This window comes from Chionomys nivalis, chromosome 10, assembly GCF_950005125.1.
Source record: "Chionomys nivalis chromosome 10, mChiNiv1.1, whole genome shotgun sequence".
Lineage (NCBI taxonomy): Eukaryota > Metazoa > Chordata > Mammalia > Rodentia > Cricetidae > Chionomys > Chionomys nivalis.
The window spans coordinates 14,443,087-14,459,718 of NC_080095.1; the positions used below are offsets into that span (position 1 = coordinate 14,443,087).

Sequence of the window (16,632 nt, forward strand, 5' to 3'; positions counted from 1 at the left end):
TTTTTTTTTCCTGTGTAGTACTCAATTGTGTAAATGTACCACATTTTCCTTATCCATTCTCTGGTCAACAGCCATTTAGGTTGTTCCAGGTTCTGGCTGTGACAAACAATGCGGCTGTGAACATAGTTGAACACATGTCCTTGTGGCACAATTGAGCATCCTTTGGATATATACCCAAAAGTGGTATCGCGGGCTGGAGAGATGGCTCAGAGGTTAAGGACACTGACTGCTCTTCCAGAGGTCCTGAGTTTAATTCCCAGCAACCACATGGTGGCTCACAACCATCTACAATGAGATATGGTGCCCTCTTCTGCTGACATGGAGGCAGAACACTGTATTGTATATGTAATAAATAAAATCCTTAAAAGAAAAAAAAGTGGTATCACTGGGTCTTCTTTTTTAAAAAATATTTATTTATTTATTATGTATACAATATTCTGTCTGTGTGTATGCCTGCAGGCCAGAAGAGGGCACCAGACCCCATTATAGATGGCTGTGAGCCACCATGTGGTTGCTGGGAATTGAACTCAGGACCTTTGGAAGAGCAGGCAATGCTCTTAACCTCTGAGCCATCTCTCCAGCCCCCATTGCTGGGTCTTGACGAAGGTTGTTTCCTAATTTTCTGAGAAATCGCCACACTGACATCCAAAGGGGCTGTACCAGCTTACATTCCCACCAGCAATGCAGGAGTGTCCCTTTTCCCCACAATCTCTCCAGCATAAGTTGTCATCAGTGTTTTTGATCTTGGCCATTCTTTCAGGTGTAAGATGGAATCTCAGAGTTGTTTTGATTTGCCTTTCTCTGATGACTAAGGATGTTGAACATTTCCTTAAGTGTCTTTCAGCTATTTTAGATTCCTCTGTTGAGAGTTCTCTGTTTAGGTCTGTATTCACTTTTTTTTTTTATTGGATTATGTGATCTTTTGGTGTCCAATTTCTTGAGTTCTTTGTATATTTTGGAGATCAGACCTCTGTCTGATGTGGGGTTGGTGAAGATCTTTTCCCATTCTGTAGGCTGTCGTTTTGTCTTGTTGACCGTGTCCTTTGCTTTACAGAAGTTTTTCAGTTTTAGGAGGTTCCATTTATTAATTGTTGCTCTCAGTGTCTGTGCTGCTGGGGTTATATTTAGGAAGTGGTCTCCTGTGCCAATGTGTTCAAGTGTACTTCCCACTTTCTCTTCTATAAGGTTCAGTGTGGCTGGCTTTATGTTGAGGTCTCTGATCCATTTGGACCTGAGTTTTGTGCATGGTGATAGATATGGATCTATTTTCATTCTTCTTCATGTTGATATCCAGTTATGCCAGCACCATTTGTTAAATATGCTTTCTTTTTTCCATTTGATATTTTTTGCTTCTTTGTCAAAAATCAGGTGATTGAAGGTGTGTGGATTAATATCCGGGTCTTCTATTCGGTTTCATTGGTCCTCCTGTCTGCTTTTATGCCAATACCAGGCTGTTTTCAGTACTGTAGCTCTGTAGTAGAGTTTGAAGTCAGGGACTGTGATGCCTCCAGAAGTTCTTTTATTGTACAGGATTGTTTTGGCTATCTTGGGTTTTTTGCTTTTCCAGATGAAGTTGAGTACTGTTTCTTTCAAGGTCTGTGAAGAATTTTGCTGGGATTCTGATGGGCATTGCATTGAATCTGTAGATTGCTTTTGGTAAGATTGCCATTTTTACTATGTTAATTCTGTCTATCCAAGAGCCTGGGAGATCTTTCCACTTTCTGGTGTCTTCTTCAATTTCTTTTTTTAAATTTTTATTTATCTTTATTTTATGTGCATTAGTGTGAAGGTGTCAGATCCCCTGTAACTGGATTTTCAGACAGTTGTGAGCTGACACGTGGGTGCTGGGAATTGAACCCGGGTCCTCTGGAAGATCAGTCAGTGCTCTTAACTGCTGAGCCATTTCTCCAGCCCCTTCAATTTCTTTCTTCAACAATTTAAAGTTCTTGCCATACAGGTCTTCCACTTGTTTGGTTAGAGTTACTCCGAGATACTTTATGCTGTTTGTGGCTGTTGTGAAGGGTGATGTTTCCTGATTTCTCTATTTGTGGCTGTTGTGAAGGGTGATGTTTCCTGATTTCTTTGTCAGCCCACTTATCATCTGTTTGTACGGAAGTCTTTTATAGACATAGTATGTGCCCTTGTCTTTCCTCAGCATTACTTTTATGTTGCCCACAGATAGCAAGGTCCTTGTATTGTGTAGTTGCTGAAAGTGCAGTGAAGTGCTTACCATTCCTGTTGAGTGCATTCGGGTTAGTTCCAGATAAACCTGTATGCAGTCCCTGTTGATACTGATCTCCTTTGTATTGGGAAGAGTGGAATTGCTGCGTCTGGGAGGTGGTGTTGGCAAAAAAATTTGCACAGCAGTCATCACTATTCTTCCACTGTCAACATACATGAGGCCAGTACCTCTGTCTTCTCTCCATCCTCTCTGATGAGGTCACCAATGTGAGTTTTCAGCTGACTGAAACCATAGAGTACAGCTCTCATGTTCTGATTGGTCTAGCTGGAGTGTCTTTCAGGACTCCATGGCTGGGCCGTCTCCTGCTGTTGTGCCCCTCATGTGCTCTATACTGGCAGGTCTTTTTTACTTGGGTTCTGTGTTTTCGGAGCACTGGTGCTCTTCACATGTTCTAGACTGTCCTTGCAGACATTATCTAAGAAGAAGCTACGGCTCACCTTTGTCTTGACAGTGTCTCTCACAGGACACACATTATAATTTTTTTTTTAAAAAATTATAATTATTTCAAAATCTTTTATGTTTTGTGGGTTCTGCTTTAGTGTTGTTGAAGGTATCTTTGCCTAAACTTAGATCACAAACTTTATCTTTCCTGAATGTCCATATGCTCTCAGATACCACTTTTAAGTCTGCTTTTTCACAAAGCATGAGGAAGAGTTTGCTGGCAGGATCATGCTTTCTCTGCTGCAGAAAAAGGCATGCTTTTTGGTAGTTTTTGTATTCTTGGTTATTTTGCAGCTTTGCAAAAAATGTTTCTGTTACAAAAGTGGGCTCTCTCTGGCTTTCTGCCTGGTTGACAGGTGGTGTGCGAATCGTGTGTCCCTAGGCTCCGGTGAGGACGCCACATCCAGCCCATTCTGTGAGGAAGACACGGAGGATGAAGAGCTGGAGGCTGCTGCCAGCCACATGAACAAGGACTTTTATCGAGAGCTCATGGGGGATGATGACAGCTCGGAAGCAGCACAAGGCCCTGATGGGGGCAGCAGGCCCCTCGCCCTGGAGTCCTTACTTGGCCCATTGCCCACAGCAGCCAGCCTGGGCATCTCCGATTCCATCCGAGAGTGCATCTCCTCCCCAAGTGGCGACCCCAGTGAGTGCCCTGGGACAGGGGAAGTTTATAGTCTGAAGAGTCCCTGCTGTGCATTGGACCATAATTGTGGGCTGGGCTTGGGTGAGGCACTGCTAGGCTCCTGCACAGTAGTCAACAGTCCCTGGGTCGCTAGTTTCATTTATCTTGCTGTGATGAATATCCTGTCAAAAGCAACTGTTGGGAACAGTTGTGACTTACAATTCCTGGTTACACTTGATCATTTCAGGGAAGTCAAGGCAGGAACTCAAACAGCTAATCACATCACATCCATACTCAGTAGCAAAAAGGAAAAAAACAAAAACCAAAAGCCAAACACATCGTTGTTTGGTTTGCTCCTATCGAGCTTTCTTCTGTCTTTCCTAGTTTAGGGCCCCCTGCCTGGGGAATGCCGCCACCACAATGAACTGTCTTTCTACATTATTAACAATCAAGACAGTGTCCCACAGACTTACCCACAGGCACACCTGATAAAGATGTTTCAATTGAGACTCTCGTCCCAGGTAACTCTAAATCGTGTGACAAGATGTCATCTAAAACTAACCATCACACAGGGTAAAGAGCTGGGTATGTGCCAGCTGAACTGGCCTTGTAATCTGGCTCTGCTCTCCTGACCAGGTGAAGATTTGACCTTTGCTAGAGGGTAGGGCCTCTCAAATGGGTGGAACAGTTGAGAAATGGGGCTATATGAGGGGTAGACCTAAGTTGGGGAGGCAAAATGCTTCACGTGTGGACCAAGTATGTAGAGGACAGTTGAGTGTCTGCTTTGAGGGAGCAGGTAATTCAGAGCAACACAAAGGGACTTGTCAACCTGAGCATAGGGAACCCAGAGCAGAAAAGCAAGGGAAGCAGGGCAGACTTCAGAGAGCCTCGAGGGGTGGGTGGTCTGACCACTAATGAATTACCCCAGGGTTTCAGCCTTAAGAGCTGAAGACAACACCTCAAAAGTCCCAGCTGTGTGGGCCACTAGATGGGTGAAAGTGGAGGTGGTGAAGGGGGTGCCTGGCGTCTAGAAGAGTAAGATGCTGGATTTCACCGTAGACCCTTCTAGCAGCTTGTCACCTAGTCCTTGAGCTTAATTTTCTTATTGAGGACGCAGGAAATATTCCCTGTGCCTGTTTTCTTTCCTCTTCTTTTCCTCCTCCTCCTCTTTCTTCTTTCTAGACAGGGTTTCTCTTTTCTCTATGTAACAAACAGTTCTGTCTGTCCTGGAACTCACGCTGTAGACCAGGCCAGCCTCGAACTCACAGAGTTCACCTGCTTCTGCTTCTTGGGTGCTGGGATTAAAGGTGTGCTCCACCACCTTTGGCCTTTTTTTTTTTTTTTTTTTTTTCTGGTTTCTTTCTTGATGGGCAAGTGTTAAGGTGACATTCTCTCAAAGGAGGTTCTTGCAGCCCCTTTGCCCCAGCCCTTAGTCCCTGAGTCCCAAGCATCCCCATGGTGAGCAGCATCTGCCAGGGCAGCCTGTGTGACACTGATGGGGTTCTTCTCTCTAGAAGACACTTCAGGAGACGGGGAGCTGGACCTCAGTGGCATCGATGACCTTGAAATTGACAGAGTAAGCCCCCCACCCCCGGCTCCCTTTGTCCCCAGTAGTTGAGAGTTATGGAGGGTAAAGTGTGGTTGAACTAGGTTCAAGGCCTGTCATTCACCTTTGGCCTCTCTGAGTTTTGTGGCTTTCTCAGACATTCCGCGATAGGTGAGTGGTCTCAAGTTGTAATGCCTATGATTCAGACATGACCCTTGGACTCCCTCCTCCAAGCTCCGTTCCAGAGCAGCCTCAGTTGTCATGTGCCCTTCCTCTGAAACCCCAAACAACTCAACCAGGACCATGTTGGGAAGGCCCTGAGCTCTGCACCTGGCCTTGGCTCCCATTGCATCACAAATATATTGCATATCTCTAATCCCCAAATCCCAGGGGCCCCAGACTATACACTAACACTTGGCTATGTATCTTAGAAATCTAACAAGGACTAGGAGCTAAGAATACTGGCTTATGGCTGCAGGGTAAACTTGGCAGAGGAGGACAAAGGACTGACAGGTTTCTTTGAAGGAAGGCTTTCCCACATCCTTTCTTTAGCAATTTAAGCATATAAATAGGAAGCTAGTTGCTGAGAGATCTTGGCATACGTCAGAACTCAGCCTCAAAGATCTGAAGCCGCTTCACTGTGCTTCCCACAGTACATCTTGAACGAGTCAGAAGCCCGGGTAAAAGCTGAGTTGTGGATGCGTGAGAATGCTGAGTACCTGCGGGAGCAGAGGGGTAAGTCCACATCCAGTACTCTCCCCAGGTCCCAGGATGTGTCCCTTGCTGAGGCCCACTGTTTTTTTCATCTTACAGAGAAAGAAGCAAGAATAGCAAAGGAAAAGGAGCTTGGTATCTATAAGGAGCACAAGGTGGGTACCTCTTGACAGGACTGCCTGACTCAGCCTTAGGGTTGGCTGACAGGAGGAAACCATTTGGGGAACACCTCTCCCCTGTGTCCATAGGAGCCTGACTGGGACAGGCAGTGGAAGCCATAGGACCCACATCCCTGGCTGCCAGGTTATTATTATTGCTTGCTCAATCATAGATGGTTGTACCATGGAGCTTTACAGTGAGATATCCTGCACAAGAGCTAAGGAGACCGAAGTGAGATGTAGGCCTGGACTCAGATTGTTTCATGGGCTTCAGGTCCTTGTTGAGGACACGAGAGACCCTATATTCTTGATAACAGGTGGACAGTCTTGGCAACTTGGCTCAGCTGCTCCCTCTGGGGTTTCAGCCTCCCAAGTGTAAGTTGTTGAACCTTTTAGGAGCCAAGTGAGAAGATGTGATGCTGGCAAAACCCGAGGTCCAGGGTGGGGGCTCAGAAAATGAGTGGTACTTGCCTCAAAGGAAGACTAGAGACTTGGGTAGGGAAATGGGTCCCAAAACTCCATGCTACCAGGCATCATGTTCCATGCTGTATGAGGTACTTTCCTTTTCTGTAGACAAGAAGGACTTTGCTAGGAAGCATAGATATGCAGGAACTGGGGTAACCAGTGTCAGAGCTGGGAGCTGCCAAGATACAAGATGAATCCAAGCCCATTTTCTGTGCCCGTCCAGATGGGCAACAGCTGTGGCTCAAGGGTAGATGGCAGGTGTGAAGCTAGCATATGACAGGAGTTTTTTTTTTGTGTGTGTGTGTGTGTGTGTTTCATTCAGCCCAAGAAGTCTTGCAAACGCCGGGAGCCAATCCTGGCCAGCACAGCTGGGGAGGCTATTGAAAAGATGCTGGAACAGAAGAAGATCTCCAGCAAGATCAACTACAGTGTGTTGCGGGACCTTAACAGCAAGGGTGGGGGCAGCCCATCCAGAGAGGACTCACAGCCCCCAGAGCGTGCCAGCACCAAGAAGTTGTCACGAAGGAAAAGAACAGCTAGCAGGAGTAGTGCTGACCCTGGGACAAGCATGGGGAAGAGGTACTATCCTTCCCCTTGGACTGGGTGTCTGCCTGGGAAGAAGCCAGCAGAGGACTAGGCCCCCATCTTGGCTGTTGTTTGCAGCCAGAGCTTCAGGAGCCACACTTGTCCCACTGTATGCTGAGTGCTAACAAGCCCATCTGATCCAGATGTGGGTCCCAGAGTTAAGAGGCTTCTGGCAGCAGCAGGATCTACTCCATCTCCAGAAAGCAATTGGACACTTAGTACTAATGGGTTCTTCCAGCCCTCCCATACCCACACCCCTTCTGTACTCCTGAGGCTGCACCATTGGCTCTGTTGAGAGAGAGGATGCAGGCACAGTGACAACTCTGGTGGAGGCAGGAATCCAGTCAAGGGCCTCAGCATGGTGGGTCAGTGTTCCTCTGCAGCTTGACAAGGGGGTATCTGAGGGTGGCTGCATGTGGTCTTCTTTACTCTTGGGTGGTAGCTGCCAACTTTCCCTTGTCTCTAGAGATAGGCTGGATATCCAGTGTGGCTACCATCCACCTGCCGAAACTCCTGTTAGGTGCTGCCTGTTGAAGTCTCCATGTTTGAATTAGCCATAGCTTTTACAAGGAGGAAAGTCAGATGCGCTTTCTTCTGTCTTAGTGGAGCAGACATCCTTTGTATGTCTTTGTTGTGTTTCTTCCCCTTTGCTGTTGGTGGAGTTTTTTTTTCTCCCTTAATAATATAAAGCTATTATAGTATCCAGGAGGGTGAGGCAGGAGGATGGTGAATTCAAACCCAGCCATGGCTATAGTGGTTAAGAGATACCCGAGTTCAGTTTCCAGCCCCCATTTCAGGCAGCTTCTGTAATTCCAGGGGATCTGTATTCTCTTCTGACCTCCACAGGTAACCATACAAACACAATATCACTTTACACATATGCACGCATAAGCGCTCACGCGTGCGCACACACACCCATGCTCTCGTGATAGGTAGATAGGTAGATGTAAGTCTTAGAGAGACAAAAAGAAGCATACCAGGTGTGGCACACACCTTTACTCTTCACACTTAGGAGGCAGAAGCTGATGGATCTCTGAGTTCAAGGCCAGCATTTTCTATATAGCAAATTCCAGGCCAGTTAGGCTGTGTGGTGAGACCATGTTTCAAGAAGAGGAGGAAAAGGAGAAGAGGGAGGAAGGCAAGAAAGCAATACCAAACTAGCAGTCGTGTGCCAGTCCACTTAGTCTGGCCATTTTACGGCTTTTGAGGTTGGTAGCATTGTTCATAAAGTTCTTTTCTGTGCCCAGATTGTGGAGGGGAGTTGGGAGGCAGAGGCAGGTGGATCTCTGTGAGTTCGAGGCCAGCCTGGTCTACAAGAGCTAGTTTCAGGACAGGCTCCAAAGCCACAGAGAAACTCTGTCTCAAAAAAATAAAACAAACAAAAAAACAAGGTCTTAACTATGTACGTGAACTTTTAATCCTCCTGTTTCTTTCTCATGCGTGCTAGAATTATAGGTGTGTACCATCACTCCAGGCTTTAATATCTTTGTGTTTGCATTTTTTTATATCATAAATCTGATCCAGCTGGAACTTACTTTGGCAAAAGGAGTAAGATAAAAGCCACACTCCGATTTCTGAGTGGATGCTGTAGACAGGGTCTGTCTGTAAGAAGCCCATCCTACAGTTGGCTCAGGTGACCCAAGTCTCCTGTTGCCAAGCTGATGGTTACTTTACTTTGTACAGCCCGACAGTGTTTGGTTGGCCTAATTCTTGAGAACACTTTTGTACATGGCCTGTTATTTTGTCTGTAAACTGAGAATGAGATGTCTAGGCTAGGCCTCTTCTCACTCTCACCACTTTGTTTGGCACAGGGGATGTCCTTATAAGCTCCCCTTGCCCCAGTGGTACAGTTGTACCACCTTAGTTCCCAGGCCCTGATGTGGCTGCCTCTATAGGATCTTCCTGTGATTCCTTTCAGCTGCTTCTGTATGTAGGCATGTACTTAATTTCCCTCTGTTGTTATGTTTCAGAACCCATAGGCTGTCCCTTATTGCTTCAAGGCCTTCCTTTGACCCGTTGGTGCCTCAGGTTGTCTGTTCTGTTCCCGTCAGTGTTAGCTATACTGAATACTGAGTCAGTGCTTTAGGTAGGAATTTTCTCAGAAGGGAGTTTGATTTTCTCAACTTCCCTTTCCAGTCTCTTTGTATGGTCACACAACCTCTCTCTTTGAGATTACTAAGTAGAGAACTGTGGACTGAATTCCCATTGCAGCTCTTATTAGGTCAGATAGGGCAGGAACCAGGGATTGGCCCTGCCTTGACCACCCAGAGGCATTCTCAGTTCTGCTTATTGTGGCCTGTATCACCACCTTTGTCTAGCTGTAGCTAGAAATGGGTACAGGGGTCTGATGACTCTGAGCACTCACAGGTCCAAGTTGAAGTTCAACTCGGCTACTACTGTCAGTGCTGGGAGAATCTTGTCCTAATGTGGTGACTAAGGTATCCTTTGTGGTCATGACCAGGAGTAGCTTGCTAGAGTCAGATTTTGTGAATATTTAATATCTTGAGGGGCTATAAAGGCCTCAAGGCTAGGGTACCCCCACCACTGCACTCATGTCTCTGCCCTTACTCAGCATAGCCAGTTCAGACAGTTGCATCAGGGAAAGAAAAAAGACCACAGGACTCTAGAATCTCAGCTTTTTTTAATAGCTATGACAAACTGTCTAAGACAACCCCTTCTCAGGAGCAGTCTGGCAGGTGAGGTTGGTGTAGCACTCAGCATCTACCTCTAGGAAGGCGTTACCCTAATGGATCCAGTGCTTCAGGCTTACACAAAGCCTCTTGGCCTTCCAAGGTCAGACTCAAGCAGGCTTCAGCTCAGTAGAGTCAGTACAGACCCCACATGTAACCCCCACCTGCTCTGTGTGTAGGACATGGGTGTTTATGAAAATGGAACATCTATGGTCAAGACTGAAAGATTGACGGCAGCCTGTGGCTGATAGGCATTGTCACTGGATCTGAAGCTTTGATCTGTGTAACGCGTGCTGCACTTATTTTCTAGGCAGTCACAGGCGCCTCTAAGGCTTGGCTGGCTGCTTTTGAGTGTACATGGGGCTTAGAAAGGTCACTAACTCCTCTAAGAAGGCTTCAGCTCTCTGGCTAAGGTATTCTCTGCCATCTGCCTACTACGAGATTCTCTTTTCAGTGTCAGCAGAATATCCAGTCATAGCTGGGCAGGACTGGGCCTCAAAGGGCCCAGCACAGAGCATGATTCAAGGCCGTTTTTTGTTTGTTTGTTTGTTTTTGTTTTTGAGACAGGGTTTCTCTGTAGCTTTGGAGCCTGTCCTGGAACTCACTCTGTAGACCAGGCTGGTCTCAAACTCACAGAGATCCACCTGCCTCTGTCTCCCGAGTGCTGGGATTAAAGGCGTGCGCCACCACCACCCAGCTTATGGTTTACCTATTTACATAGTTGTGCCCTGGAAGAAAGGAGTCTTGAGCCTCCCATGCCCAGAGCCCATTTACACTGACCTAGATGGCACTGTGCCTGTCTTCCTCTGGAATGGGTAACCCATTTTCCTTTGTTTCTCTTCTTTCTTTCTTCCTTCCTTCCTTTCTTCCTTTCTTTCTTTCTTTTTTTCTTTTTTTTTTAAAAGATTTATTTATTATATATACAGTGTTCTTTCTGCAGGCCAGAAGAGGGCACCCAGATCTCATTACAGATGGTTGTGAGCTACCATGTGGTTGCTGGGAATTGAACTCAGGACCTCTGGAAGAGCAGCCCATGCTCTTAACCTCTGAGCCATCTCTCCAGGCCCCTCCCCCCTTTCTGTTCCTTGCGGACGTGATGTCTAAGGTACCTTTGTGTTTGGAAGTCCTAGGGACATTGAAGGCAGGCCCAAGATGGAGGTACTGCTGGTAAAAGTGAAGTGGTGGTTCTGTGAGGCAGGTGGGGACAGGTGTAGGTTTGTCCACCTCTTTCTCTTCTTCATAACTGTCTATCCCTCTTCCTCATTTTCCCTGGGTACAGATTGACCAGGAAAGGTGTCATGGACTCTTGCACATAGTCACTGCTCCTGGCCTCACATATCTGTCCAAAGGGGTAGAAAGATAGTCCAGTGTCTTGACCTTGGGGTGCCTACTACATAGCCAAAAAGGGAGGCACCTGGTGAACCTTCCAATTCTGGGGGTGTCAGGGTTTCTCTGTAGCCCTGGCTGTCCTGGAATTCACTCTGTAGACCAGGCTGGCCTCAAATTCCGAGTGCTGGTATTAAAGGCATGCCCCGCCACCGTCCAGCTGGAACTTGCTTTTTTATATTGTGTTTATATATCTCCCATCAATGACAGAATGATGGCAGACATTGATTAATGCAAGACAACAGGTCAAACACAGTAACAGTGGTGTTCCCGGTAATAAAACTGAGGAACAGGTGAGACCTAAGGTCAGAAGGAAGCCTAAGGATAGGAAGAGAGACTCGGAAAGACGAGTGCGATAGATAGTAGCAGAGGCAGTGAGAGCTGTGTGTCTCTGGAAAGGTATACCTGTGGAGTAACAAGGCTGGGCTCCAGAGTGCAGCTGGACCTGCCATGAGACCATGCATCTGCCTGGTCAAGGGCCTCAGTCCTGCTAGTCAGTGATGGTCAGCAGGCAGGTATATACTGAGGCTATAGACTGTGAGCCTTCCTGGACAAGGCCTCAGTCTCTGCAAGGTACACACACAGACACGCACACGCATTCACCCTCTTTCTCTCCCACATCTACCTGAATTGAAACTGCTTTTATACTTTCAGGTTGAGGCCTCTGGTGTCTACACAGCCAGCTAAGAAGGCAGCTGTGGGAGAGGTATGTTGTCCTGCACAGCTGGGACAGGGCCTCAGGAACTCAAGTTGCTATCAGACTTGACAGGGCGAGGCCCAATTGGTTTCTGCACCAGCTCTGGCCTGGCTCCAGCAGAGAATCCTAAAGCTCAGGGTATGAGAGTGCATGAGTCACGGAAGTGAGCAGGCAATGGTACAGGCAAGCTCTGTGCCTGCTGCTCTGGGATTGAGGGTAAGCTAACTGCCACTGTGGACTTGTGTGGGCAGAGGCTAGATTGCATGCACAGGGCCCTCCTTTCCTCAGTTGATAACAGCTTTTGGGGAAAGGAGGGCTGGAACTTCATAGCCCCAGAAAGCCAGAAGGAACTAGTCGGTAATAGGGGGCAGACTGATCCTCTGGCCAGCTCAGATGTGGGGCAGGATCTCTGAAGAGTGCCTGTGCTCATACTAAAAAAGCCTGAGGGTCCCTTACAGTCAGGAGGGCAGCACATACTCTGCTTCTGTCCCAGAGACAGGCCTTCTCTTTCCAGGCCTTGCTTTTAAGTTCCCCTGCCCTGGGAACTGAACCAATCAAGCCATCAGCTGTCTTGGTGGAGAGTGGCCCTGTGTCCTACCATCCTGACGAGGATGCAGATGAGGAGGACGCTGAAGAAGAGGATGGAGAGCCTTGCGTCAGTGCTCTGCAGATGATGGGTGGCAATGGTGGGTAGGGCCAGACGGCTATGGGCACACTACAAGAACTTTGAGGGAGCATCCAGAGAAATAAAGATATAGCCATTCACCCAAGTTATTTCCAAATATGAGCCTATGGCTACAAACTAAAGTCCTCTCTCAAAGAAGAGAACTAGGACACTTAGAATTGTCCATATTGATCTGAGGCTTTTGAGTATGCTAGAAGGAGCTAGACAAAGGCTGGAAGGCCAGCTCCATAGGGAAGGTGAGGCATCTACCATGAAGATGAGGATTCTGGGCGTGTTAGAAGTCAGAAGGGGGGACTGTTCCACCAGTAGAGAAATGTCTGGTTTGGCCATACTGTTTACAGTGCCCAGGAAGGAGCCAAAGCCCCCACACAGGGCACATACCAGTCTACCAGCCCCAAAGATTTCTGGGAGTATATTGAAATGGTGGGCCTTCAGGTGGTGGGACCTGTGAGATAAGGCAATGGAGTTGGGGCTGGGAGCTGGAAACGTGAAGGTGGGTGTCCGTGGCAGCAGAGGACTGCCTGGACTTTGACAACTGTCCTCTGTGTTTTACAGATTACGGCTGTGATGGTGACGAGGATGATGGCTACTAAGTAGAACTCAAGGCAGCATCCTGGTGCTGGACTCTCAAGTGTATCTGTGGGGGTCAGATGGGCCCTGGGGCACGGCTCACAGGCATGATTTCTGGACTCAACCAGTCAAGCACTGCCCCACTTGATTTGAAGCTCTCTTTCCATGGCCACATTGGGGGCCCCATCATACTGTTGGGAATCATGTTTTGAGCAATGTAAGGAATATTTTTGCCGAACAAGGGAAACCAGCTGTGTGTTTATGTGTAATGAAACATGGTCAGAGAACAGCCTGGTCATGCTTTTACCCTACTAGTCAGTGATTCTCTAGAAATCCTCAGGCAGGCTCTGTGTGTTCCTGTCATAAGGAGATCAAAACACAAAGGGGCTTTATTTAGGAACTAGAACCTTGGTCTTAGCTTGCTGCCCGCCCTTCACACCCTGGACAGATAAGTGTTGGGCAGAAGATGTGTGGCAGTTACTGCTGTATGGTTAGCAGCCATAGTCTGGAGCCCCTGCCTTTTACTGCAGCCGCAGCTTCCTGTGGAGGCGGACATGAGCTCTGCCATCTCTGATGTCCGTTCACTGTCTGGAGCCACCAGGAGCATTACAGGCCTCAGCCTTTCGCATAGGGACTCATCAAGCTCATCAGCAGCGCTCAGAAAGTGGAAACCTGGAGACCATATGCATTTGCTAATGTCCAGCACAACCTATGTGGAGTTCTGTCAAGAAGGCCTGCAAGCTGTTTCCTCACGAGAAGGCTCAGGACTATCCTCAGTGCACTTAACTCTGGTCTCCCTTTCCTAGATGCAGCCCTGGATGTGAGTCCCTGTGCAGAGTACTGGTCTCTGTTTCAAATCAAGAGGTGGGGACCAGGCTTGAGATGATGACGTGTGGGGATGCTGCTGCTGAAAGTAGATGGGTGGGACAGATATGGAGTGGTTTTGGTGAGAAGATCGCAAAATACTTTTGGATTTTGGAGTATGGAATTATGGAATCAAGGATCCTTCCTAGGGTGGGGGCCAGCTTCACAGGATGAGGTCCGAACCATGGTAGGGAGCCATGACACTGGTCCAGAGTATTTTTAGGGTGCTTGTATACTTAAATGTGACAGGATTTACCTATGGCATGGAGAGAGTTCAGGGATGAGGGGTGGCTGGTAAGGACTGCAGGAATAGGGCTGGAGAGTGGCTCAGAGGTTAAGAGCACTGGCTGCTCTTCCAGAGGTCCTGAGTTCAATTCCAGCAACCACATGGTGGCTCACAGCCATCTATAATGAGGTCAGGTGCCTTCTCCTGGTGTGCAGGCATACATGGAGGCAGAATGTTGTATACATAATAAATCTTAAAAAAAAAAAAGAAGAACTTCAGGAATAGAAACAAGTACCCTGGAACAGGAGCTGAGGCCTCTCCCCAGCTGTGCCTTTTTTCTTGTGAGACAGCAAGAAGGGTGTTGTCAAGGCTGGACAATGGGCAAGAGCCAGGAAGGAGTAATTGAGTCCCACACTACTAAGGAGAGGGTTGAAGAAAGTCAGGACAGAGGGAGGGGGACAGTGAGAACTGTCTCTAGAAGATGGGTGACTAACATAGTGGGAGGTCCTGAAATGGTGAGACCCAGGTACTGAGGAGTAGGTCCCAGTAGGGAGCATCCGTGAAGTGGGCAAGGGTACCTCTGGGCTGCGGCCACAGCCTTGTGTGAGCTGCTACCAGCATTAGTTAAGGCTCAAGGAGGCATTGGGTCTGTATGACCCTGTTCCGCATACACTTGGTCCATTTCTCTGCCCTTTTCTGACTTGAGATTACCACATTATCTCTTTGCCTCGGATCTTCCCAGAATGCAGAGCAGTGCCTTAGGCAGTCTTCTGGGACAGGACCAGGCCTCACCACATTGAACCTTAGAAGAGGGAGTCCATTGGGTTCTAGACTGCATTCTAGACTGGGATCTTGTCTGGTCTACACATTTGAGTGCTGATTAGACAGGAAGTCCTACTTTCTCTGCCTCTTTTATCCTCTCCTACTGCCTTTCTGCCAGCAGGGGGTAGGGGGATGGGGTGTAGGGGAAGCAGCCTGCAGGCTGCACTACCCAAGTTTCTTACCAGCTGCCTGAACTGAGGAGCCTCGTACTTGGTGGTTACCACCGTCCTTTGCAAGCTGGTGATCACCAGCGCAAGACAGTATCACTTAGCTAGATCCCTGATAACCGTGCACATCTGAGCTTAGCAGAATGTGTGCTTGTCTTTAGAGGTCACAGGGGACTGCTTGTAGGAGTGGGGCCACAGAGTGAGAGAGGTCAGCAGTGGAGGGCAGGGTGGCGCTCCCACTTGTAGTTCTTCCATCCAGAGCTATTGGGCCCAGGAGGAGCTTGTGCAGCCTACCCTGGACCCCAATTTCCTATCCAGCTGCTTTTCCCAACTGTGTACCTACTGGAGCAGGAGTGAAATAAGCCCTGTGGAAGGTGGAGCATGAGCTCTGACCATGTCACCTCTTTTGGTCATAATCTTGGCACCTGTCCAGAACCCAGGGGACATGCACACCTTGCCCTTGCTCCAGCCGCAGTAGGAGTCCATTCCTCTCCCACACATAATTTGGCCATGGGCTCAGCTGAATGGATATTTGCCACCCTCTGATTTTTGCCTCTGTGCTTAAAGTAGCTATCACCAGATGTTTGGCTAGATGATAGGGACCCTACAGGAAACTCCAGAGGCCAAAGAAGCAGGGCCTTAATGGGTGTTGCTAGTGAAGGAGTGGGGTGCATGCATCTTAGGAGCACCTGTTAGGCCCAGCATTCCTCCTTGTCCTCCCTTCTTAGAGGCATAGGATAGGGACTAAGTGAAGAAAGGGGGCCTGAGAGTGGCTTTGCACCCTCTACAGGCTGCTGCCTGCATAGTGGATAACTCAGGTTCTAATTGCTCTCTGCTCAGCAATTTAGGCTGAGTTAGAAGCACTGACCCATGGTGTTATAGACAGTAACTGGAACTGGGTCAAGGGTGGCTTCTTTTTGTTGTTGGTAGTATGGTTCTGGGTTTGGGTTTTTTGTTGTTGCTCTTTGTTTTTGTGGAATTTTTGTTGTTGGTTTTTTGTTTTGTTTTGTTTTGTTTTGAGGCAGGGCTGTCCTGGAACTCGCTCTATAGACCAGGCTAGCCTCAGACTCAGAAATCTGCCTGCCTCTGCCTCCTGAGTGCTGGGATTAAAGGCGTGAGCTAACACCGCCCAGCAGGGTGATTTCTTGAGAGTTTTTCCAGTCTAGGGAACCAAGCCTAGGCCAGCCCTGGAAGGCCTTGATTTAGAAAAGAGATCACTGACTTACTGGAACCAGAGCATGATGCAGGCCACCAGCCCTGCAGGCCCACAACCCTTCCGCAACCCTCGCAAGCTCTGGGCACACCCTAACTGAAATTGAATATCCTAAGTCAGTGTAGACGGGGGTGTCTGACTTCATTTGCCCCTCCTTGAAGCATATAGTCTCTGAAGCCTTGGATGTAACACTTTTCAGGCAAGCCTATGGCAGTGACTGAAATCTTGGGCCCCTTCTGGCCACAGAGGAAGCTCTATGATCATTGGAGCAAAACACCTGCTTGACTTCTCCCTAGTCCAACCCATTTCTGTTATTCTGCTGAGGTGGAGGGACCAAGTTTCTCCATACCCCAAGAGTAAGAGGTCCCCTGATGGCTGTACCCAGGGTGGTGACGTACGCAATACAGGTTGGTATTGCATATGGCAATGGTGATGTCTGTTGAGAGTGTCCCTATCATTACCTTCTGAGGCTCCCTTCCTGTCTTCTCTGCACCTTCTGCAGCCTCCAAGAGTACAGGGCCTAGCCAAGGACAACG

The 16,632-nt window shown here is 48.1% G+C and overlaps 1 protein-coding gene across 3 annotated transcripts in view; it reads left to right on the forward strand.

Moving 5' to 3' along the window:
• The window catches only part of Brf1 (BRF1 RNA polymerase III transcription initiation factor subunit), a 50,228-nt gene extending 35,404 nt beyond the window's left edge, over positions 1 to 14,824 (forward strand). For 2 of the 3 annotated variants that reach the window (XM_057782302.1, XM_057782304.1), the window contains 8 exons: positions 3,066 to 3,329; positions 4,823 to 4,884; positions 5,508 to 5,589; positions 5,668 to 5,723; positions 6,514 to 6,770; positions 11,507 to 11,558; positions 12,064 to 12,235; positions 12,790 to 14,824. In XM_057782302.1, the coding sequence (XP_057638285.1) occupies positions 3,066 to 3,329; positions 4,823 to 4,884; positions 5,508 to 5,589; positions 5,668 to 5,723; positions 6,514 to 6,770; positions 11,507 to 11,558; positions 12,064 to 12,235; positions 12,790 to 12,827 (983 nt within the window). In that variant the 3' untranslated portion in view covers positions 12,828 to 14,824. The remainder of the gene's footprint in view (positions 1 to 3,065; positions 3,330 to 4,822; positions 4,885 to 5,507; positions 5,590 to 5,667; positions 5,724 to 6,513; positions 6,771 to 11,506; positions 11,559 to 12,063; positions 12,236 to 12,789) is intronic. The other variant, XM_057782303.1, reaches the window with a different exon arrangement.
• Positions 14,825 to 16,632: the final 1,808 nt, after the last annotated feature.